At 48.5% G+C, this 25336-nt stretch overlaps 2 protein-coding genes across 5 annotated transcripts in view; one reads left to right on the forward strand and one right to left on the reverse strand.

The window, feature by feature from the left end:
- Positions 1 to 930: 930 nt before the first annotated feature.
- On the reverse strand, positions 931 to 24070 carry nicol1 (NELL2 interacting cell ontogeny regulator 1). Of its 4 annotated transcripts, none has more exons than XM_048533570.1 (4): positions 23906 to 24070; positions 23182 to 23294; positions 3731 to 3819; positions 931 to 1802 (listed from the first exon to the last, which is right to left on the reverse strand). In XM_048533570.1, the coding sequence occupies exons 2-4, from the start codon at positions 23276 to 23278 to the stop codon at positions 1731 to 1733; spliced, it is 258 nt and encodes an 85-aa protein (XP_048389527.1). In that variant the 5' UTR covers positions 23279 to 23294; positions 23906 to 24070; the 3' UTR covers positions 931 to 1730. The 4 variants fall into 4 exon arrangements, with proteins under 4 accessions (XP_048389527.1, XP_048389544.1, XP_048389555.1 ...); XM_048533587.1 differs by lacking the exon at positions 23906 to 24070 and adding an exon at positions 23461 to 23564; XM_048533598.2 differs by lacking the exon at positions 23906 to 24070 and adding an exon at positions 23458 to 23557.
- Positions 23701 to 25336, forward strand: part of nelfa (negative elongation factor complex member A) — a 66223-nt gene continuing 64587 nt past the window's right edge. Inside the window, exon 1 of the mRNA XM_048533559.2 lies at positions 23701 to 24014. Within this exon, the coding sequence (XP_048389516.1) occupies positions 23805 to 24014 (210 nt within the window). The 5' untranslated portion in view covers positions 23701 to 23804. The remainder of the gene's footprint in view (positions 24015 to 25336) is intronic.

A 25336-nucleotide genomic window follows, 5' to 3' on the forward strand; every position in this document is an offset into this window, starting at 1 on the left:
TTTCTGTCTCCTTGTAGACAGTGAGCAGGCCACTGGCTCACATCATCTAGGTATCCATACCACTACTACAAATTCAGATGCTAGCGTGATATGAAAATGGTGGATGTTGCATTAACATTGACAACTAAGAGATAGCAGTCTGTGGCTATGACCTCTCACAACTAACTTTTTGAAAGCGCATTGGAAGAGGAAAGCAGAAACAATAAGCATAGCTGGCCACAAAGAGGATCAATGCTGCACCTTTCTGCTGCTTTCCTTTGCGGAAAATGCAATACTGAAGTGGGGCTGCAAAGCAGCAGAAAACAATGGTTCACACAGTTCACCACCATAGCACAAACCATTGTCTCATGTATGTTCTGTACAGCAATTCACAATTTTATTCCGAATATTGTGAACCCCTTCCCTAAAAGATATTTTAAGCATTAAAGTCAAATTTCCAAGCTCAGTAGTTCAGCATTTTCCAATTATGAAAGCAAATTTGCTCATCTTTAAAACTATAATCTACATGTCTAATTTAGGATGCATGTGGATGTGAAGATTATAAACATGCACGTCTGATTTACATTACAATAGCATTCCATGAGGTGCTCAGAAGAGAACAAAGCATTTTTTTTGAAAACAGATGTCAGCCAGAGGTTGGGCTCTAACTATTCTCATGTGACCACTTCAACAACTTCATGGTTTCAAACCATCTCGAAACAGGATGTCAATTTGCCTAATGGTCAGGCAACAGGAGATGAGGTGCAGGACAAGGAAAAAAAGCATTTTTTTTTAAAAAAGTGAATTTGCACTAAATTCAAGAAGACGCAGAAGGAAGGAAGGCTGTTCAAGCAAACCTGTGCGAAACGCCCAGAATGACTCAAGAAATAGGAAGAAAGTATTGAATAATGCACACACTGATTTTACACGAATAAAAATACAACAAATCAGTTTAATTGAGTAGGAATTTATTTCAATGCAGCATGTTAAAATAATACCTCTGACATGCATCAGAAAGTTGTTAACTAAGTTACACTTTTAGGATAAACATATACTAGCAGAGAAAATTACTTGTTAACGGTACACAATACCACATTTTCCACCAATAAATATTTAAATCTTATTACAACAGACAGTGAAGTACATTTTACTCACCAATAATTGAACATTATGGAATCCTATAAGAACACAAGAGTAGACCAATGGCCCCTTTAACCTGCACACAGAATCATGTCTAAACTGGTTCCTCAACTCCCTTTCCCTGCCCTATCCCTTTGAGAAGTTAGTAGTACATGGATAAACACATTATTAAACTGTGTAATTACATCACATTTCATGCCTTCTAGTTAAATGTGGGACAAATAGAAGTGCAAACAAATTAAATCCTACAAGCAGTCACATTTACACAAATATTCCTCACAGGAAAAATACATTTCAAACTATTTGGCATCAAAGACAGACAGGCTGAGTAGATTTAGAAATATTAATTGAAGGGAAAGGGAGAAACAAAAAAAAGTGATAGGAAAATGACTTTCAGGGAACACCTGAGGACAGGAATAGCAAGAGAATTTCAAAGAACAGTGCCTTCAGGAATCAAATAGTTCTATTTGCCTTTTTTTGAAAAAGGTCTCTGAAACATATTTAATATTACACTGTGAATATTTAGCTCATCTCAATCATTTGAGACATATTTCATTTGTAGGTCACATGATACACAGGAATATGCAGTGTCACGGCCCATCTCTGATACATCAGGCTAACAGGTTTGAAGGCATACAGTCACATAATGCCCGCTTTTCCACTCTCAGCAGCAGGTCATCAGTCTGTAATCAAATATATAATCAAAATGGTATGTACTGATCTTTCAAAATCTTACAAACACAGCTAATATTCAAGTGCCCTTTCCTCTTAAAAATAATCTATATCCCATGTTACAATTTGACTGTAGTTCCAAGTAATCAGCAAAGTTTGAATAATGCTGTATGCAGCCATCATAATTTCTAATATGCACAAAAATAAATTTAGAACATTTAAAAGATTAAAGAAATATTTAAAATACAGCTGAAAGTACTTCAGATTTCCGCACTACATCAAAAAAAATACTAACATAATTTACAATCTTAATCAAAGTATACAGATCATCGAATGGCAGGACAGGTGGAGAAGACAGTAAATAAAGCATACAATGTTCTTGGTTTTATTAATATGGACTGAGTACAAGAGCAAAGAGGTGAATGCTGAACTTCTTAAAGACACTTGTTAGACCTCAGCTAAAGTACTGCCTATGGTTGTGGGTGACACATTGTTGGCAAGACGCAAACACATTGGAGAGAATGCAGAAGCAATTTACTACTATGACACTTACTAGAATAGTACCAGATATGAGGAACCTTAGCTATAAATAGAGACTGAAAAAGTTGGACTGTTCTCCATGGAGAGAAGGCCAAGAGGAGATTTGATTGAGGTTTTCAAAATCATTAGTGAGCTGCATGGAATAGATAGAGTGAAGCGGTTTCTGCTTGTAAAAGAGACTGGAACAAGACAGCATAGGTTTAAAGTGATGTGCAAATGAAGCAAGGGTGATGTGAGAAAGGGACTTTTCCATACAGGGTGAGTTGTTGGAGAATGGATTACACTGTTTGGGAACATGGTGGAGGCATATTCAAAAACTAAGGTATTTCAGACGGCATTAGATTTTTTTTTGCATAGAAATGGTATGCAGGGATATGTGAAAAAACAGGAGATTGGCACCAGATAACAGAACCAGTGCAGGCATGATGGGCTGAATGGCCTCCTTCTGCACCATAATAGTTGTGATTCTGATTCTGCGATTAGTCTTTTAAAAAGGTACAAATCAAAAGGACATGAATCATCCTCAAACATAAATATGCATATCTGTTCTCAAGTGGGTCCTTAATATTAGCTATGAACGCTGCTGAAAAGCTGTGATCAAGTTGAGCATCCACCATGAATATTTCATGTTTAAGTAAAGATCTCTGGGAAGAAATAAACTTTGTAGATGCTAAGACAGTCTATAAATTCTACATGCAAATAAGACAAATGATGACGTATTTTGAATTAGAACAGCAAAAAAGACGTTTTAAAATGACATCCAGAAAACATCAGTATGGGTCATTTAATCAGAGGTCAAAAGCTGCAGCAATGTCTCCTCTAAGACAAACTGAAGGGCAGCAGAATGAGGGGTCAACCTAGGATAATTGGATGACAGGTAAGTTTGGCTGCAGTTGAACTACAGCGGATGAGTGAGGATGACACAAGATAGATAGGAGTGGAGTAACATGGCAGCGGATCTCTTCCTAGCAGGAATGGGATAAGCAATAGCAACAACAGCAATTAAGGTGATTTGGCCTTATGATTATCCATCAAGTATGCCCATGAAATGTGCTAAACAATATTTTACATGGTGAGAGAGACGCTTTCCCCACCCCTTTTGTTATTCCAACTGCAAGCCCATATGGTAATTCAGATGATTTAATGGAGATATGCTGCAAAAGGTTATCTGTCAATTTGCGTAGTGTTAATGCAATGTATCATACATTTCACTACCTCTAAAGGTTAGGCCATGTATTCTTAGTTACATCAATACTTGTAATTACCTACAAGCCAAACACTTTTGCTTGTAAGTTTAAATCATTAATAAATTTCATATAGCTCTCAGCAATAAAATGTTCTAACTTGTTCTGCTTTGATTTATTTTATCAACTAGTTATAGTGAACAATACACATTTACCCTGGTGTTTAGGTTATTTGCAGTCCTTTTCAAGTCTTGTAATGCTCTCTGCATAAATTCAAATGCATGACAGTCAACACAGGGACGACCTTTGGAAAAAACATTAAAACAGCTAAAATGAATTCTAGGTAGTTAACAAAATCTTATGACTGGCATTTATCATAAACACTGCCACTGGATATTTACAGTAGTAATTCAGGGATCAGAATATTTTAGAAGGACCCCACTGAGATTTTTGAGAGCTATCTTTCGGGGTTCCTTTATTATTCTCACTAACTTTGCACCCCCTCTTCTGCCAACCCCTCTCTCCACTGCACAGCTCCCATCTAATCTTTGCAGCTCCTCTTCACCCTACTTGCAATTCTTCTCCTCCATTTGCAAATTCATTTCACCTCTGCCTGACTCCCAGGCTCCACAGCTTCACATCTCACCTGTCCTTTGGCTGTTCTGGCTCTATTTCACCATTCAACCAGTGGTCCTGCTTCACCTGGCCATTTCTTCCAACACTGATTTGACCTCAGACTTCCTTCTGCTGTCAGCAATCTTGTTGCTTCCCCAGCGGCTGTTCCTTCCTTTGTTTGCTGGCAAGTTCGCTATGAGGAGGTGTTTCAGCTATGGGATGACTTTTCTGATTCGTCACTTGTCATTAAATTCTTCCCAGGCAATTCGGCCAAATCCACCCTCCTCCAGCCATTTATTTTGAGCACTTCAGTGGTAACAATCCGAGTACAATGCTTTTTAAAATCGGAAAACAAATACTACACCTTGATCTAACTACTTTCTAGATGGCTATAGCCAATACTAATGTGTACTGTTTCTTCAAAAATTAGGATAACCACAAAACAGATTGAAAAACTCAACTCAGACCAAGATAGCTCATATGCACAATATATTACACAGGGTTTAAATTGAATAAATACCGACTACTTGATAATCAAGTCACTTGAAGCCATCTCTATTTGCTCTGAATAATTCATTTCACTCCAACTCAGCACTGCAGTCAGACTCGGAGCTCTTACACACAGAGAGGCCATTGGGATGCTAAGAACTGCAAATGCTGGAGTCAGAGAAAACAAAATGTGGAGGTGGAGAAACAGCAGGCCAGGCAGCATCAGAGGAGCAGGGAAAGTTGACATTTCAGGTCAGGACCCTTCTTCAGAAATGGGGAGGGGGGAAGCGAGCACACAAGTAAATAGAGAGAGGAGTGAAGCTGTGGAAAATGATAGGCAAGTGCAGATAGGGAGTGGTGGGGATTGGTCAGTGAGGTGGGGGGGGGGGAGGATAAGTGGGAAAAATGGACAGGTTGTGTTAGGTCAAGGAGGCAGGACGGAAGGAAGAGGGTAGATTTTGAAACTGGTAAAATCCACGATTAGGCCACCTTGCTGTAGACTAGCGAGGCAGAATAGGAGGTGCTGCTCGTCCAGCTTGCAGGTGGCCTCAGTGTAACCTTTTGGCCCATTTTGTCCATACAGATCATCAACATCCATCTATCCTAATCCTGTCTTCCAGCACTTGGACAATGGTCTTGTAGACTATGGCAAGCCAAGTGATCATCTAAATAATTTTTAAATGTCTCGAGGGTACTCAAATATAGCTCCATTCTCAGCAGCGAGTTCCAGAAATCTCTGGAATGTTTCTTTTTTTACCCTAGGAGCTTTATATACCGCAATAAGAACCCCTCTCAGCCTCTCACTTCATAGCTGAATCACTCCAGCCCAAGCAACATCTTGGGGACTCCCCTCTGCACCCATTCTAATGTGATCGCATCCTTTCCATAGTGTGGTGGCCACAAGTGCAAGCACAGTGCCCTAACTTCAGCCTGATGTTATTTACACAAGACCATAAAACATAGGGACAGCATTAGGCCACTCAGCCGATCGGCCTGCTTCATCACTCAAATCACAGCCTATATGTTTCCCAAACCCATTACCCTGGCTTCTCCCCATCATTTGCAATTCCCTTACTAATCAAGAACCCATTTATCTTTGTTTTAAATAGATCTCAATGACATTGCCACCGAAGGCTATCAAGGCAATGAGTTCCACAGATGTACCATCCTCCTGCTGAAGAAAATCCTCAGCTCAGTTCTAGAGAGTTGTCACTTCACTCTGAGGCTGTGCCCTTAGATTTCAGTCTCTCCTATACACCTGTCTTTGGCCCATATCTCTCAATACCTTCACTCAACAAAAATGTATCGGTCTCAAATTTAAAACAGCAACTGGTCCAGCATCCTCTGCCATGTGTTGAAATTAGTTCCAAACGTCTAAGTCAGTTCTGCTATAACGCGAATTGGCTATAACACAACTGACAAATAGGGGAACACTGGTTCTAAAACACAAACTTGTGTTGGCTATAATGTGATTCCATTGGTGGGCAGAGGAGTAAGCCATTAACATCACATGATTGTTTCATGGGTTTTGTTCTTAGCATGCCATCAGAGGAGCTCCTGAGGATCAAAGAACATTGTGTTGGTCTTGCAAAGCTAGTTGGATCTGAAGAAGTGGAGAACGAGGATGTTGAAGAGCTGCTTGAGTCCCACTGTGAAGACCTCTGTACAGGTGATCTACAACAACTTGTTGCTGAGGGGGAAGTGGAAGATGAAGTTGAGGATGCAGCATTACAACAGCTTTTCATTTCTCCACATCCATGTTAGCCAGGCGTCTCAGTATTCTTGAAGTTCCAATGAGATTCCCACTCATCCTTTCAAAATCCATTGAGTACAGACCCAGAGCTCTCATCTGCTCCTCATTCACTCCAGGATCATTTTTGTAAATCTGCTCTGGACTCTGACCAACGCCAGTACATCCTTCCTCAGATACTGGGCCCAAAACTGCTCTCAGTTTTCCAAACACAGTCTGGTCAGAGCCTTATACAGCCTCAGTAGTACATCCCTGCTCCTTATCCAGTCCTCTCAAACTGAATGTTAACATTGCATGTGCCTTCATAACTGCCAACTGAACATGCATGTTAACCTCAAGAATCTGAACTAGGATTCCTAAATCCCCTTGTGCTTCAGATTTCTAAATGCTTTCCCAAGAAAATAGTCTATGCATCTATTCTTCCTACCTAGATGAATAACCTCACTTTCCCAGATTGTATTCCATCTGCCACTTCTTTTTGCTCTTTTAGCTTGTCCAAGTCCTTCTGTAACCTTCTTGCTTACCAAACATTACCTGACTCTCTACCTATCTTTGAGTCACCTGCAAACTTAGCAACAATGCCATCAGGTCTTTCATCTAGATCATTAATGTATAATGTGAATAGCTGTGGTCCCAACACTGGCTCCCGCAGAACTTCACTACCTATTGACTGCCATCTTGAAAAATGTCCCTTTATTCCTACTCTCTGCCTTGTGCCAGCCAGCCATTCCTCTATCCATGCTAGTCCATTGTCCCTAACACCACAGGCTCTTATCGTATTAACCTCCTGTGTGCCACCTTGTCAAAAACCTTCTAGAAATTCAGACAGATCACATCCACTGGTTCGCTTTTGTCTAACTTGCTTGTTACCTCCTCAAATAATTTTAACAAATTTGTTAGTCATGACCTCCGTTGAAGAAGCCATGCTGATTCAGCACTATTTTACACACACTTCCAAGTACTCAGCAAGCTTATCCTTAATAAGGAGCTCTAAAATCTTACCAACAATGCAGGTCAGACCAACCAGCCTATGCTTTCCTGTCTTGATTCACTCACTTCTTAAACAGAGAGTGTTACATTAGCCATTTTCCCAATACTCTGGAACCCTCCCTGACTCCAGCAATTCCTGAAAATCACCAACACCTCCACAATCTCTCAGCTATCTCGTTCAGAACCGTCAGGTGTAATCCATCTGGTCCAATCTTCAGATCTTTCAACTTCTGCATCAACTTTTCCATAGATGATAACTTCAGCCCATTCTGGTCTGATACTGGTGCCTTCCACCATGAAAACTGATGTAAAATATCTATTCAGTTCCTCCAGCATTGCTTTGTTCCCAATTACTACCTCCTCAAACTCATTTTCCAGCAGTCCAACGTCCAATCTTGTCTTTCCTTTACCTCTTATCTTAGAAAAAAAAATCTTGCAATCTTCTTGAATATTACTGGTTAGCTCATCCTGATCTTTCATCTTCTCCTGCCCATATTGCTTCTGGTTTTTACAGGCTTTCCAATCCTCAGGCTTCCCACTAATCTGCACCACATGGTATGCTTTTTCTTTTGCTTTTATGCTGTCCCTTTCTTACATGCCGTTTCTGTCTTCTATTTCCTGCTGCCCATCTTGACTCCTGCTAGGGGTCCTGTACATAACTACCATCACCGACTTCTTTCCTTTACAGTTCTTCAACGCTACCCATACAGATTCTATGCCTCCCAAACCCATACTGCTTTTTGCTATTGATTTAATTTCATTTCTTAATAAGAAGGCAGCCTCAAAGCCCTCTGCATATGCCTGTCCTATCGTCAGGACATGTATCCTAAGATATTTAGTCCCATGCCCTGATCCTTTTGCAGTCATATCTGTTATACCATAACATCGCATCTGCCAATTTTAATTTGCACCACAAGCTTATTTATCCTGTTCTGTATATTATGCGTATAAGTGCAACACCCTTAATCCCGCATCCTTTCCCTACTGTCTGCCCTATTACTTATTCTGGAAATCAGCCTCTCCTGATCCCTCTTACCCCTTAAATTTTTTCCATGCAACTGAACATAGCTCCTCACCACTTTTTCTCCAGAATGTAGAAGGCCAAAGGGTGATCTGATCAAAGTCTTCAAAATATCAACAGGAACAGTCAAGGTAGATAGGGATGAACTATTTCCACTGGTTGGGGATTCTAGAACTACGAGTCTGAGAGAGTTAGGGCTAGATTGTTCAGGAGCAGTGCAATGAAACAGTTCAACATTCAAAAGGGTTGTCAGTCAGTTCTGCTATAACACGATAGCTGCGTTCCTGCACAACATTGTGTTATAGAAAATTGTGCCATAGAAATAATGCGGCCAATGGGAAATGCAAGACTAGGGGCATGCCACCAAAAAAACACAAACAAACAAAAAAAAACTCAAAATCCCAACAAAGGATAACACAGTTTGAATAAATGTTTAATTCATACCTAATAATGAAATAAAAGTAAATTTAACACCTTACCTTGAAAAAGTGTCAAGCCAAGCTGACCTGATGGGTGGAGGTGTTTTGAGGTTGCTCTGTTAATGCAGCGGCTGAAGGTTGTCGTCGTCTTCATCATCACCTGCTCTGGATGCAGTTGTGGTGGCAGGGTTAGGGTGAAAAATAGTTAATTGAGAAGTGGGTGGCTGTGGTTCATTGTTTCTTGGTGGTTGGCTTAAAAAAGGACACTTAGAAGACAGTTTTTGCTGCTTTGCCCTTTTCCTTCTTTCACGAAGAAGCTGTTCACAGGGTGTCAAATATGATCTTATTCAGTGAACTGCTACCCTGCTGTATTCCACATTGTAATTGTTGTCCTCTAACTGCTACAACTGGTTATCAATGTCCCGCAGGATAGAAGACAAAACAGAAGTGGAAAGCTCATGGTGCTGCATCCTGGACTTTGTCTTCAGCTTCCACTTCCCCCTCAGCAACAAGTTGTTGTAGATCGGTTATAGAGATCTTCACAATGGGACTCAAGCAGCTCTTCAACATCCTCGTTCTCCACTTCTTCAGATCCAACTAGCTTTGCAAGATCAACATAAAATGTTCTTTGATCCTCGAGAGCTCCTCTGACGGCATGCTGAGAACAAAGCCCATGAAACGATCATGTGATGTCAATGGCTTACTCTTCTGCCACCAATGGAATCACGTTATAGCCAACACAAGTTTGTGCTTTAGAACCAGTGTTCCCCTATTTGTCAGTCGTGTTATAGCCAATTCGCGTTATAGCAGAATCGACTGTAGACGTTTGGAACTAATTTCAACACATGGCAGAGGATGCTGGACAAGTTGCTGGTTTTAAATTTGAGATAGATACATTTTCGTTGAATGAAAGTATTGAGAGATATGGGCCAAAGACAGGTATATGGAGTTAGGCCACAGATCAGCTGTGATCTCGATGAAATGGTGGAACATGGTTAAGAGGCCGAATGTCCTATTCGTGTTCCTATTTTCTACTGAGATTATTTCTTTGCAAGTGTCACTTGACACAGCAGAACACTGCTCCTCCTCAAACCCACTCCACCACAAAAAATCACAAGCAATCTGATAGTTCTACTTTTCCACATACCCTAATAACCCTGTATCTGATTGCTTATCAACAATCTACCTAGAGACATGGAATTATATAGTTATACAGCACGGAAGCAGACCTTTTGGTACTTCTACAATAAAAACGCTTGAAAGACTCTGCTTCCACTAGCTTTGAGAAGAGTTGCAAAGATTCAACTGAGAGAAAACAAACTCATTTTAGATGAGTGACCCACAGATGCAGAGGAACCATCCTTTCAACTTTCATCTTGTCAAGACCCCTCAGCATTCTGTATGCTTCAGTCAAGTCACCTTGTACTCTTATGAACTCCAGTGAATACTAGTATAGCCTGCCCAACCTTTCCTGAACACGATATCTCAATCCAGGGATTACTAATAAACCTTCTCTGAAATGCCTCCAGGACATTTGCATCCACCCTTAAATAATATTAATATGGACACGGTGTTCTAAGTGTGGTCTCACTATTGCCGTGTACAGCTAAAGCATAACCTCTCTATTTTGTATTTCATCTTCCACATAATAAGTAACAATTATGTAACTTTCCTAATTACATGTTCTATATTCATTTCTCTTGCAAGTCTCTTCACAACTTACTTCCCTATCTATCCTTAAGTTCCTGAGCAAAGTTAGCAACTCCACCTTTGGAACCTTCATCCAAGTCATTTAAACAATTACAAAGACAGCAGACCCCTGGCACTGATCCCTGTGGCACACCATTAAATATTGTTAACAAGAAAACAACCCAAGTACTTCTACTGTTTCCTGTTAGCTTATTACACCCTACATTGTGTGCTTTTAGTTTCCACAAAAGCCTTCTTATCAAATGTCTCCTGAAATTTATTCAGAGTGCAGCAAATTGGTTTCTCTCTACCCACGGCATATCGCTTAAAACATTACTTTTTTCCACAAAACCCTGCTGACTTTGGAAAACAAGATAATTAGGCAAAATATTAAGCTAATAACAGGGGTATCCATATCCCTATATTAGCGAGTTTTGAGAAGATTTGTACCTCAGGTTGAGGCTCTGGATGTGAGTTTGCTCGCTGAGTTGGAAGGTTCGTTTTCAGACGTTTCGTCACCATTCTAGGTAACATCATCAGTGAGCCTCCGACGAAGCGCTGGTGTTATGTCCCGCTTTCTATTTATCTGTTTAGGTTTCCTTGGGTTGGTGATGTCATTTCCTGTGTTGGTGATGTCATTTCCTGTTCTTTTTCTCAGAGGGTGGTAGATGGGCTCCAAATCAATGTGTTTGTTGATGGAATTCCGGTTGGAATGCCATGCTTCTAGGAATTCTCGTGCATGTCTCTGTTTGGCTTGTCCTAAGATGCATGTGTTGTCCCAATCAAAGTGGTGTCCTTCCTCATCTGTATGTAAGGATACGAGTGATAGCGGATCATGTCTTTTTGTGGCTAGTTGATGTTCGTGTATCCTGATGGCTAGCTTTCTGCCCGTTTGTCCAATGCAGTGTTTGTCACAGTCCTTGCAAGGTATTTTGTAAATGACGTTCATTTTGCTTGTTTGTTTGCCAAACAGAGACACGCACGAGAATTCCTAGAAGCATGGCATTCCAGCTGGAACTCCATCAACAAACACATTGATTTGGAGCCTATCTACCATCCTCTGAGGAAACAGAACAGGAAATGATATCACCAATGCAGGAAATGACATCACCAATTCAAGGAAACCTAAACAGATAAATAGAAAGCGGGACATAGCACCAGCGCTTCACCGGAGGCTCACTGATGATGTTACCTAGAATGGTGATGAAACATCTGGGGACAAACCTTACAGCTCAGTGAACCAGCTTACATCTCAAACACAATAAAGACCCACTCTCTTGTGGACTGAGAGGACGAGAGTGCTGTCTTGGAGGTGAAAGGAGGACGTCGGGTTGGCTGTGCACCCTTGCGACCAGTGGATCTTAATGCTGGCTTCGGCCTAACGCTGGTTCAGGGGAGCAGCCAACCTGCAACGATGGCTGCGGCAAGTGCTCGTGCCCCAGGTCAGGGGGTCCGGAACACCATCCGTGTTTCTGTAAAGAAGGTGGATGAAGGTGCACCTGTGGACCGCACCTTCTTCGTGAAGAGGGTCCTGTTGGACTGTTGTGAGGTTGCTGCTGCGGACATTTACTGCCTGCAGGATTTCCCCGGAGGGGGTTTTTACGACGTGACCTTCCGGAGTGCCAAGCTTTGCGAGCGCTTCCTGGAGGTTTTCAAGGAGAAAGGAGGTGAGGGCCCCCTCTCTGTATTGACCGCTGTCCCACTGTTTGTGATGCCAGCACAGAGGAGCCGTATGGTGACTGTACACATGTACAACCCGCATGTGCCAGCAGTTGATGTCCTGACCTTCCTCGGAAGGTATGTGAAGGTGGAAGGGGACCTAACTGACATCGTGGACCCCTTTGGCATCTGGACGAGTAAGAGGCAGGTCAAGGTGACGCTGAGGATGGGCGCAGACGGGAATGTCGCACACCCACCGTCCAGCTTCGCGATCGGCGGGAGCAGGGGCTACCTGACCTATGCAGGGCAACCTAAAGTCTGCCATGCCTGTGGTAGGTCAGGTCACGTGGCGGCCGACTGCAAAGCCACCATCTGCAGGGAGGAGGGACACCTTGCAAAGGATTGCCCACGAGAGAGAAGCTGCAACCTTTGCGGGGAAGCGGGCCACTTCTATAGGGCATGCCCGCGGCGGGGTACCACCTACGCCCAGGTCGCCGGCAGGGGAAATGCGGGGCCAGCCCCCCCGGAGGAGAGGAAGGCACCAGGGCCCAGCAAGGACCCCACTAATGTGCAGGAGGGCCAGGCCGTGCAGGAGGGCCCAGCCCTGCAGGAGGGGCCCGAGGCCAGCAAAGCACCCCTGCAGGCTCCGATCCCCCCCGACAACCCGGAGCCAGTGGAGGCGGCGGCAGGCAACCCAGGGGAGTGGACTACAGTCCGGAAAGCGAGGAGGAAGGTGCGTCGACGGGCCCAAGAACCGCAACAATCAGGAGGGAAGAGGCAGCTACAGGGGGGCTATAAGAGCTCCTCTGACGAGGAGGATTCGGAGAGGGCCCACCTGAAGCAGAAGTTAAAGGTCTCGAGGGGGAAGGAAAGCAGCACCCCGCTTCCAGGTGACGGGAGGCGTCCTGAGGCTCACTCCGACACCCAGTCAAGTGCCGCTGGAGCACTGGAGGGCCCCCCGGAACTTCCAGGCGGGAAGGAGGAAACAGCACGTCCCCAGCCTGATCCGGAGCCGGACCCTCCTGCCTCCACACCCCTGGCGGGGGGGATGCCACCCGGAAGGCAGCACAGACGGTTTCCTGAGCCCAGAGAGCGTCCAGCAGTTAGCCCGGGCAATGGGCATGAAGGGACAGATGGAGGGGCTGGACCTTGGACTTGGGGAGGGTACTGCGGTCACTGCCCACAATGGGGGTACGAATTGCGAGCATTAATGTGCGCAGCATCAAGTCAACCGCGAGATGTGTGTCCACGTTGGCCTACCTGACCACCATCAAGGCGGACCTCCTGTTTCTGCAGGAGTGCGGGATACCGCACCTCGGCAGGTACGGGAAATGGTCCGGCGCCTGGACCTGTGGGCCTTCGATCTGGTCGGGGGGTAACGACTGTCGCTCCTCGGGCCTGGCTATTCTGCTGCGGGGGCACAACTTCACCATCTCTCAAGTTCAGGAGGTGGTGGGGGGGCGCCTCCTAGTGGCTGACATCACCTACAGGAATGCTCCCCTGAGGCTGATCAACGTGTACGCCCCAGTGGTACGGAGTGAGCGGTTGGACGTCCTGCAGCGGCTTCCACCCCTGCTGGCTACGTCCAGGCCGGTCATCCTAGGCGGAGACTTCAACTGCATCATTGATGCAGATGGAAGATCCGGCGTGGGGACAGCGGGTGGGGGGATTCAACTGGACGTCACGTCCAGATTCCTGATGGGCACGGTGAAGGACGCCAAGCTGCTCGACGTCTTCAGCACCCCTGCAGACGGAGCGCAGCAGAGGTACACCTGGTCGCGGCCAGACGGGTCTATCCGCTCAAGGATAGACTTCCTGTTTGTGTCACGGACGGTCTCGGTCAGATCCACTGGTGTCGAGCCGGTGTTCTTCTCTGACCACTGCCTCCTGTTGGCCGACTGTCACTTACAGGACGACCAGCCGGCCGGCAAGGGGACGTGGAAGCTCAACACGACTCTGTTGACCCCAGAGAACGTCGAGGAGCTTAAGAGGGAGTACGCCGGTTGGAGAACCGTGAAACCCCTCTTTGAGTCTCCAGGCGACTGGTGGGAGACGGTGAAGGAGAACATCAAGAGGTTCTTTGTCCTCAAGGGTGTTCAGAAGGCAAGAGAGAGGCGGGGAAAGCTGTCGCGATTCCAGAAAAGGTTGCAGAACCTGCTCCTTCTGCAGTTGATGGGGGTCGATGTCACGGAGGACCTCCGCGAGGTGAGGGGCCAGCAAGCCTCGCTCTTCGCCGCGGAGGCCTCCAGGATAATCTTCCGGTCCAGGGTCCGCTCTGTGGAGCAGGACGAGACGTGCTCGCGTTTCTTCTTTCAGAAGGTGCACAAAGAGAGCTCTGTGCTTAGCCGGCTGAAGGAGGACGACGGCTCGGTGACGTCGTCTCGGCCCGACGTTTTGAGGATCAGCAGATCCTTCTATGCCGGACTGTACGACACGAAGCCCATGGACAGCACGGCCTCCGAGTCGTTCCTGTCGTCTATCACGGAGGTCTTAGACGACGGCACGAGGGAGTGGCTGGACCGGCCGATATCCCTGGACGAGCTGGCCAGAGCCCTCATGTCCTTGCAGAGGAATAGGACTCTCGGAAGTGATGGCTTACCGGTCGAGCTGTATTCTGCTCTGTGGGGCCTGGTCGGCCAGGACCTGCTGGAGGTGTACGATAGTGCGCTTCGGGCAGGGGAAATGTGCAAGTCCATGAGGAAGGGCATCATCACCCTCATTTACAAGAGGAAGGGGGAAAGGGAAGAAATTAAGAATTGGCGTCCCATTTCACTTTTGAACGTGGATTACAAAATCCTGGCCAAGGTCATTGCCAACCGGGTCAGGTCTGTCCTGGAGTCGGTGATTCACCCTGACCAAACCTGTGCTGTGCCGGGCAGGAAGATCGCTGAGAGCCTCGCGCTCATCAGGGATACGATCGCCCACGTACAGGACAGGCGGGTGGACACCTGCCTCGTCAGCCTGGACCAGGAGAAGGCCTTCGACAGGGTCTCTCATGCTTACATGAGGGACGTCCTCTCCAAATTGGGGTTCGGGGAGGGCATCCGCAATTGGATCCGGCTGCTCTACGCCAACATCGTTAGCGCAGTCTCGATCAACGGGTGGGAATCAGACAGTTTTCCTGTTAGATCTGGAGTCAGGCAGGGCTGCCCGGTCTCTCCTGCCTTGTTCGTGTGCTGTGTGGAGCCCTTTGCCGCCTCCATCAGGAAGGATGTGAGCCTGAAGGGCGTGACTATCCCAGGCAGTGGAGGCCTTCAGGTCAAGACCTCCCTGTACATGGACGATGTCGCCGTCTTCTGCACCGATCGTCGGTCGGTGAGTAGGCTGTTGGACATCTGCGGCCAGTTTGAACTGGCCTCGGGTGCCAAAGTCAATAGGGGTAAGAGCGAGGTCATGTTCTTCGGGAACTGGGACGACCGCTCCTTCATCCCCTTCACCGTCAGGACAGACTACCTGAAGGTGCTGGGTGTTTGGTTTGGTGGAGCTGGGGCATGCACTAAGACTTGGGAGGAGCGTATCTCCAAATTTAAGCAGAAGCTGGGCAGGTGGACGCTCCGGTCCCTCTCCATCGCGCCTAAGAACCTGGTTGTCAGGTGCGAGGGGCTTTCGGTACTGTTGTATGTGGCGCAGGCCTGGCCTATTACCTGGACCTGCGCCGCTGCGGTCACCCGGGCCATCTTCCACTTCATTTGGGGGTCGAGGATGGACCGGGTCCGCAGAGATACCATGTACAAAGACCTGGGAAATGGGGGAAAGGGCGTACCGAACGCCACCCTCGCCCTGACGGCTACCTTTGTGTGTGGCTGTATCAAGCTGTGCGTAGATCCTCAGTACGCAAACACCAAGTGTCACTACTTACTGAGGTTCTACCTGTCCCCGGTGTTGCGAAGGATGGGCCTGGCCTCGTTGCCGCGGAACGCTCCGAGTAGTTGGACCGTTCCGTACCACCTGTCCTTCGTGGAGAAATTTTTGAAAGGAAACACCTTTGACCACAAGGCCGTCAGGCAGTGGTCAGCACGTAGTATGCTCAGGACCCTTCGGGAAAAGGAGAGGGTGGATCCCGTCGTGTGGTTCCCCACGCAGACTGCCAAAGTCGTTTGGCAGAATGCCTCATCGCCAGAACTTTCAAACAAGCACAAGGACATTGCTTGGCTGGCGGTGAGAGGGGCTCTGCCAGTGAGATCCTTTATGCATGCCCGGAATCTCTGCACCACCGCACGCTGCCCTCGAGGTGGCTGCGGGGGGGACGAGACTGTCGATCACCTCCTTCTGGAGTGTGCCTATGCGCAGGAGGTCTGGAGGGGGATGCAGTGGTATTTGTCGAGGTTCGTCCCGAGCAGCTCCGTGACGCGGGACTCCGTGCTCTACGGGCTGTTTCCGGGGACGCACACCGAGACCAACATCAACTGCGCCTGGAGGACCATCAATGCGGTGAAAGACGCTCTTTGGTCTGCCCGCAACTTGCTGGTCTGCCAGCTGAAAGAACTGACCCCGACCGAGTGTTGCAGACTGGCGCACTCCAAGGTCCAGGGCTACGTGCTGAGGGACGCGCTAAAGCTTGGGGCAGCCGCCGCCAAGGCGCGGTGGGGAAAGACCACCGTATGAGCCCCCTCGTCCAGAAAAGGGAAAAGAATCCTATCTGGTAACTGGGCCCAGCTGGCGCCTTCCCCAACTGGTCAGGGGGCCAAGTGGGACTGTGCGGGGTGACGACTGCCGGGGCGGTTTCTTTGCTTTGTTTTTTTTTTCTCTGTTTTGTTTTTTTTTTCCTTTAGTTGGTGTACGTACCCCCGGGTAACCCGGGAGTGGCTTGCATGACTGGGTAGGTGTATAAATGTTTTATTTTTTTGTACATTCTATGAATAAAGTATATTTTTTCAAATCAAAAAAAAGGTGATGAAACGTCTGGGAACAAACCGGCAAGCTCAGTGAACCAGCTTACATCTGGAACACAATAAAGACCCACTCTCTTGTGGACCGAGAGGAGGAGAGTGCTGTCTTGGAGGTGAAAGGAGGACGTCGGGTTGGCTGTGCACCCTTGCAACCAGTGGATCTTAATGCTGGCTTCGGCCTAACGCTGGTTCGGGGGAGCAGCCAACCTGCAATGATGGCTGCGGCAAGTGCTCGTGCCCCAGGTCAGGGGGTCTGGAACACCATCCGTGTTTCCGTAAAGAAGTTGGATGAGGTGCACCTGTGGACCGCACCTTCTTCGTGAAGAGGGTCCTGTTGGACTGTTGTGGGTTCGCTGCTGTGGACATTTACTGCCTGCAGGATTTCCCTGGAGGAGGTTTTTACGACGTGACCTTCAGGAGCGCCAAGCTTTGCGTGCGCTTCCTGGAGGTTTTCAAGGAGAAAGGAGGTGAGGCCCCCTCTCTGTATTGACCGCTGTCCCGCTGTTTGTGATGCCAGCGCAGAGGAGCCGTATGGTGACTGTAAATATGTACAACCCACATGTGCCAGCAGTTGATGTCCTGACCTTCCTCGGAAGGTACGTGAAGGTGGAAGGGGACCTAACTGACATCATGGACCCCTTTGGCATCTGGACGAGTAAGAGGCAGGTCAAGGTGACGCTGAGGATGGGCGCGGACGGGAATGTCGTACGCCCACCGTCCAGCTTCGCGATCGGCGGGAGCAAGGGCTACCTAACCTATGCAGGGCAACCTAAAGTCTGCCATGCATGTGGTAGGTCAGGTCACGTGGCGGCCGACTGCAAGGCCACCATCTGCAGGGAGGAGGGACACGTTGCAAAGGATTGCCCACAAGAGAAAAGCTGCAACCTTTGCGGGGAAGCGGGCCACCTCTATAGGGCATGCCCGCAGCGGGGGACCACCTGCGCCCAGGTCGCCGGCAGGGGCAATGTGGGGCCAGCCCCCGCCGGAGGAGAAGGCGGCACCAGGGCCCAGCAAGGACCCCACTAATGTGCAGGAGGGCCAGGCCGTGCAGGAGGGCCCAGCCCCGCAGGATGGGCCCGAGGCCAGCAAAGCACCCCTGCAGGCTCCGCTCCCCGCCGACAACTCGGAGTCGATGGAGGCGGTGACAGGCGACCCAGGAGAGTGGACAACAGTCCAGAAAGCGAGGAGGAAGGTGCGTCGACGGGCCCAGGAACCGCAACCATCAGGCGGGAAGAGGCAGCTACAGGGGGGCTATAAGAGCTCCTCTGATGAGGGGGATTCAAAGAGGGCCCACCCGAAGCAGAAGTTAAAGATCTCGAGGGAGAAGGAAAGCAGCACCCCGCTGCCAGGTGACGGGAGGCGTCTTGAAGCTCCCTCCGACACCCAGTCAAGGGCCGCTGGGGCACTGGAGGGCCCCCCGGAACTTCCAGGCGGGAAGGAGCAAACAGCACGTCCCCAGCCTGACCCGGAGCCGGACCCTCCTGCCTCTGCACCCCTGACGGGAGGATGCCACCCGGAAGGCAGCACAGACGGTTTCCTGAGCCCGGAGAGCATCCAGCAGTTAGCCCGGGCAATGGGCATGAAGGGACAGATGGAGGGGCTGGACCTTGGACTTGGGCAGGGTACTGCGGTCACTGACCACAATGGGGGTACGAGTTGCGAGCATTAATGTGCGCAGTGTCAAGTCCACCGCAAGATGTGTATCCACGTTGGCCTACCTGAACACCATCGAGGCGGACCTCCTGTTTCTGCAGGAGTGCGGGATACCGCACCTCGGCAGGTACGGGAAATGGTCCGGCACCTGGACCTGTGCGCCTTCGATCTGGTCGGGGGGGGTAACGACTGTCGCTCCTAGGGCCTGGCTATTCTGCTGCGGGGGCGCGACTTCACCATCTCTCAAGTTCAGGAGGTGGTGGGGTGGCGCCTCCTAGTGGCTGACGTCACCTATAGGAATGCTCCCCCGAGGCTGATCAACGTGTACGCCCCAGCAGTACGGAGTGAGCGGTTGGCCATCCTGCAGCAGCTTCCACCCCTGCTGGCTACGTCCAGGCCGGTCATCCTAGGCGGAGACTTCAACTGCATCATTGATGCAGATGGAAGATCCGGCGTAGCGACAGCGGGTGGGGGGGAGTCAACTGGACGTCACGTCCAAATTCCTGATGGGCACGGTGAAGGACGCCAAGCTGCTCGATGTCTTCAGCACCCCTGCAGACGGAGCGCAGCAGAGGTACACCTGGTCGCGGCCAGACGGGTCTATCCGCTCAAGGATAGACTTCCTGTTTGTGTCGCGGGCGTTCTCGGTCAGGTCCACCGGCGTCGAGCCGGTGTTCTTCTCTGACCACTGCTTCCTGCTGGCCGACTGTCACTTACAGGATGACCAGCCGGCCGGCAAGGGGACGTGGAAGCTCAACACGACTCTGTTGACCCCAGAGAACGTCGAGGAGCTTAAGAGGGAGTACGCCGGTTGGAGAACCGTGAAACCCCTCTTTGAGTCTCCAGGCGACTGGTGGGAGACGGTGAAGGAGAACATCAAGAGGTTCTTTGTCCTCAAAAGGTGTTCAGAAGGCAAGAGAGAGGTGGGGAAAGCTGTCGCGATTCCAGAAAAGGGTGCAGAACCTGCTCCTTCTGCAGTTGATGGGGGTCGATGTCACGGAGGACCTCCGCGAGGTGAGGGGCTAGCAAGCCTCGCTCTTTGCCGCGGAGGCCTCCAGGATAATCTTCCGGTCCAGGGTCCGTTCCATGGAGCAGGACGAGACGTGCTCGCGTTTTTTCTTTCAGAAGATGCACAAAGAGAGCTCCGTGCTTAGCCGGCTGAAGGAGGACGACGGCTCGGTGACGTCGTCTCGGCCCGACATTTTGAGGATCAGCAGATCCTTCTATGCCGGACTGTACGACACAAAGCCCACGGACAGCGTGGCCTCCGAGTCGTTCCTGTTGTCTATCACGGAGGTCTTAGACGACGGCACGAGGGATTGGCTGGACCAGCCGATATCCCTGGACGAGCTGACCAGAGCCCTCAAGTCCTTGGAGAGGAATAGGACTCCCGGAAGTGACGGCTTACCGGTCAAGCTTTATTCCGCTCTGTGGGGCCTGGTCAGCCAGGACCTGTTGGAGGTGTACGATAGTGCGCTTCGGGCAGGGTAAATGTGCAAGTCCATGAGGAAGGGCATCATCACCCTCATTTACAAGAGGAAGGGGGAGAGGGAAGAAATTAAGAATTGGCGTCCCATTTCACTTTTGAACGTGGACTACAAAATCCTGGCCAAGGTCACGGCCAACCGGGTCAGGTCTGTCCTCGAGTCAGTGATTCACCCTGACCAAACCTGTGCTGTGCCGGGCAGGAAGATCGCTGAGAGCCTCGCACTCATCAGGGATACGATCGCCTATGTACAGGACAGGCAGGTGGACACCTGCCTCGTCAGCCTGGACCAGGAGAAGGCCTTCGACAGGGCCTCTCATGCTTACGTGAGGGACGTCCTCTCCAAATTGGGGTTTGGGGAGGGCATCCGCAATTGGATCCGGCTGCTCTACGCCAACATAGTTAGCGCAGTCTCGATCAACAGGTGGGAATCAGACAGTTTTCCTGTTAGATCTGGAGTCAGGCAGGGCTGCCCGGTCTCTCTTGCCTTGTTCGTGTGCTGTGTGGAGCCCTTCGCCGCATCCATCAGGAAGGACGTGAGCCTGAAGGGCGTGACTATCCCAGGCAGTGGAGGCCTTCAGGTCAAGACCTCCCTGTACATGGACGATGTCGCCGTCTTCTGCACCGATCGTCGGTCGGTGAGTAGACTATTGGACATCTGCGGCCAGTTTGAACTGGCCTCGGGTGCCAAAGTCAATAGGGGTAAGAGCGAGGTCATGTTCTTCGGGAACTGGGATGACCGCTCCTTCATCCTCTTTACCGTCAGGACAGACTACCTGAAGGTGCTGGGTGTTTGGTTTGATGGAGCTGGGGCGTGCACTAAGACTTGGGAGGAGCGTATCACCAAATTGAAGCAGAAGCTGGGCAGGTGGATGCTCCAGTCCCTCTCCATCGCGGGTAAGAACCTGGTTGTCAGGTGCGAGGGGCTTTCGGCATTGTTGTATGTGGCGCAGGCCTGGCCTATTCCCTGGACCTGCGCCGCTGCAGTCACCCGGGCCATCTCCCACTTCATTTGAGGGTCGAGGATGGACTGGGTCCGCAGGGACACCATGTACAAAGACCCGGGAAAAGGGGGGAAAAGGGCGTACCGAACGCCACCCTCGCCCTGACGGCTACCTTTGTGTGCGGCTGCATCAAGCTGTGCGTAGATCCTCAGTACGCAAACACCAAGTGTCACTACTTACTGAGGTTCTACCTGTCCCCGGTGTTGCGAAGGATGGGCCTGGCCTCGTTGCCGCGGAACGCTCCGAGTAGCTGGACTGTCCCGTACCACCTGTCCTTCGTGGAGAAATTTTTGAAAAGAAACACCTTTGACCACAAGGCCATCAGGCAGTGGTCAGCACGTAGTATCCTTGGGACCCTTCGGGAAAAGGAGAGGGTGGATCCCATCGTGTGGTTCCCCACGCAGACTGCCAAAGTCGTTTGGCAGAATGCCTCATCGCCAGAACTTTCAAACAAGCACAAGGACATTGCTTGGCTGGCGGTGAGAGGGGCTCTGCCAGTGAGATCCTTTATGCATGCCCGGAATCTCTGCACCACTGCACGCTGCCCTCGAGGTGGCTGCGGGGCGAGACTGTCGATCACCTCCTTCTAGAGTGTGCCTATGCGCAGGAGGTCTGGAGGGGGATGCAGTGGTATTTGTCGAGGTTTGTCCCGAGCAGCTCCATGACGCGGGACTCCGTGCTCTACGGGCTGTTTCCAGGGACGCACACCGAGACCAACATCAACTGCGCCTGGAGGACCATCAATGCGGTGAAAAACGCTCTTTGGTCTGCCCGCAACTTGCTGGTCTGCCAGCTGAAAGAACTGACCCCGACCGAGTGTTGCAGACTGGCGCACTCCAAGGTCCAGGACTACGTGCTGAGGGACGCGCTGAAGCTTGGGGCAGCTGCCGCCAAGGCGCGGTGGGGAAAGACCACCGTATGAACCCCCTCGTCCAGAATAGGAAAAAGAACCCTATCTGGTAACTGGGCCCAGCTGGCACCTTCCCCAACTGGTCAGGGGGCCAACTGGGACTGTGCGGGATGACGACTGCCGGGGTATTTTCTTTGCTTTGTTTTTTTTCCCTTCTTTGTTTTTTTCCTTTAGCTGGTGTATGTACCCCCTGGGTAACCCGGAGCGGCTTGCATGACTGGGTAGGTGTGTAAACATGTTTTATTTTTTGTACATCTTACGAATAAAGTATATTTTTTCAAATAAAAAATAGTGATGAAACGTCTGAAAACGAACCTTCCAGCTCAGCGAGCAAACTCACATCCAATACCCTTATGTTTTTGCCTCAGCCTTCTTGAATACAGTACCAGAAAGGAACGTTTTTTGGAAGCAAAACTTAACAGAAGTTCTTAAAATTAATTCTTGGGATGTAGGCTATGCTGGCTGGAGCCATCCCTAGTTATCTACTGAATGCTGTTGAGGCTTCATAGAAGGACAAACAGGATTTCCTTCCTTAAGGTACATCGATGGATGTGTTTGACAATTGGACAGTCTCATTGTCACTTTCACTACCAATTTAAATTCTAGACTTTGTTTATCTGAATCCAACTTTTCAAACTGCCATCCTGGAATTACGAAGTTTCCAAACTGCAGATTCAATACCTGTACCATAATCACTATTAAAATTACTAACTTTGGTTAGGCTGAAATTAAGAGTCATACATCTTCCCACCACTGGGTTACACAACATATGCCCCTCACCATGACAACTGGAGAACAAAATCAATCAACCGATTTGCTAATTAGGTGAATTTTGATCATTAAGTTATACAGGCTTTCTCCCCCCCCCCCCAACCCCGTGCCCTCAATTTTAATACATAGATTATACAAAGGTCATTTAACAAAGACATTTTATTTTACGCCAGCAAGTGCCTTGGTTTTGCTCTCAGCAGCCTCCTAGAGGTTCCCGGCAATCCGGTACAGTGAGCAAACCCTCCCCGAGAAGATACAATTTGTGATGCTGTGTTAAAAAACAAAAGGACTTGGACAGGGGCGGAGGAGGTGGGAACTTACTTTCAGCCGGGATCACGGTCCCGGACTCGCCATTAGCTTCAGTTATCAATCCGGCAGCGAGCAGAACGAAGACACACAGTGAAGGAACAGCCATCATCGCGGCGGCAGCGACCCTGTTTGAGATGGGGAGGGGCCGGAAAAAAAAATCAGCGTTATTTTCAATTATCTATCGATAAACTGCTCTTTTAACAATTTTTTTATTAAACGTGCACAAATCAGTCTCAGGACCGATCTGAGTTAAAAAAATAACCGAAACAAAGACTTAAAATTTAAAACCACTCAATCAGTCCAAACCGCTCCACCTCAACCCGATCAGACGATCAACGGTTGGTCAGGGGGGCGATCATGCATGTGATCGACGTGAGGCCTAACCAATTGACGATGCGGACCGGCCAGGGCCCCAGTACGTCAATCATGTTGACTGACAAAAACTGTAACAGCTCGTTGGCTGGTTGGCTCGCCTAACAGGTGTGGGGGCGGGGCATTGATGCGGGCGCTGCTGCAGTGGATGAATTGCAGCCTAGGGGTGAGGGGGCGTGGTCCCTTGGCAAGAAGGCGGAGCCCGCAGCTAAGGCTCTCGTCGTCCCGGTTAATGCCCGTCCATTCAAATCTCCTTCTTCAAGATGGCGTCCATGCGGGAGAGCGACACAGGTTTGTGGCTACACAACAAACTCGGCTCAGCCGATGAGCTCTGGGCGCCTCCCAGCATCGCCTCCTTACTTACTAAGGACGTTGTGGACAACATCCGAGTGTGTTTTCACGGCTTATCATCGGCGGTGAAGCTGAAATTGCTGTTGGGGATCCTGCACCTTCCGAAGCGGACAGTAGACGAGGTGAGGCGCCTTTGCTTCTCTCTCACTCTGTGTGTGCGTGTGTTAGGGGCTGGAAGGGAAGCTGAAGAGAGCGCGCCAGGAAGTACATGAAACATAGGGGTCAAAGCACTAAATATAACCGCCCCTTCGCCGTGCAAGACGTGTAAAGTTTTTATATGTCCATTGTAAAGATTGTTTTCTTGCCATTTTGTAGAAGGGGCAATTGTTAATTTTTTTTTTAGTAAGCATTTAACTTTTTAAGCAGTGAATCTAGCAAGTTTTAAAAACAAGTCATCTCGCAATAACGGTTCATTGTAGAGATTCCCAACGTTTATTGGTAGTCTTTTCTATGAGTACCTTTTTTTTTGAAAACGGTCAGCCTTACTTCAGTTAGCAGAATGAACCTGTTAGTGCACGTTTTGAGGAATGTTAGTTTGATTTGGAGTTTTAACTGCAAATCAGTCGTAGTTTTCAAGAGACATATTCTTTTTGATGTAAGTGAAGAAATTCGAACTTCGTGCTGTTTCTTTGAGAAAAAGTAGACAAGTAATTAATTAATTCAACTGCTCCTTGGGCTCCAAATTTTAAAATAGACACCGAGAAGTGGCCAGGAAACACAATTAAAGATGGTTTCAATCTGAAATGTTATAAACATCAGTTGTGAAGATTATGTAGAATTCACAATAGAAGAATAGGAAGAGATTTTGATTTATTCTTTCTTTCTTTGAAACTGTTGCAAAATCAGAATTTGTTGTCCATCCTTAATCACTTTGAATTGAGTGGTTTGTAAGGTCATTTCAATGAGCTGTTAAGACCCGATTATGTTGCTATCAGTCTGTAAGTGAGACCAGGTTTTAAATTGTAGGTTTCCTACCTTTATGAACATTAGTGATCCAGTTGGATTTTTAATGACAGTTGATCATTTCATGATAACCAGTATGAGAACTAGCTCTCCACTTTGAAATTTAACACGTGAATTCAAATTCTGCCAGTTTTCACGGGAATTTGAACTGAGAAAAATTAGGTTTGGCTTGGGATTACAAATTGTGACATTATTCCTACGCCACTATCTACTCTCATTAAAGCATATAAAATCATTAAGGGTTGATAGTGTTGAGGTGGAGCAACACAGAAGGTCCCCAGTCCTGATGGAGGGTCTAGGCCTGAAACATCAACTCTCCAGCTCCTCTGTTGCTGCCTGACCTGTGTTCCTCCAGTTATACACTGTATTGACTCTAACTCCAGCATCTGCAGTTCTTGCTCTGTCCTAAAATCAAGCAACTTAATAGACAAATACTAACCAGATCTTAAATAGAAGTTGCTGGAAAAGCTCAGCAGGTCTG

The sequence above is a fragment of the Stegostoma tigrinum genome, chromosome 1, assembly GCF_030684315.1.
Source record: "Stegostoma tigrinum isolate sSteTig4 chromosome 1, sSteTig4.hap1, whole genome shotgun sequence".
NCBI lineage: Eukaryota > Metazoa > Chordata > Chondrichthyes > Orectolobiformes > Stegostomatidae > Stegostoma > Stegostoma tigrinum.

Coding starts and splice junctions, on each gene's coding strand:
- nicol1 (XM_048533570.1), bottom strand. CDS start 23,278: ATGATGGCTGTTCCTTCACTGTGTGTCTTCGTTCTGCTCGCTGCCGGA. Junction 3,820..23,181: donor GACCGTGATCCCGGCTGAAA/GTAAGTTCCCAC, acceptor TTTTTTCCAAAG/GTCGTCCCTGTGTTGACTGT. Junction 1,803..3,730: donor CAAATAACCTAAACACCAGG/GTAAATGTGTAT, acceptor ATTTGATTACAG/ACTGATGACCTGCTGCTGAG.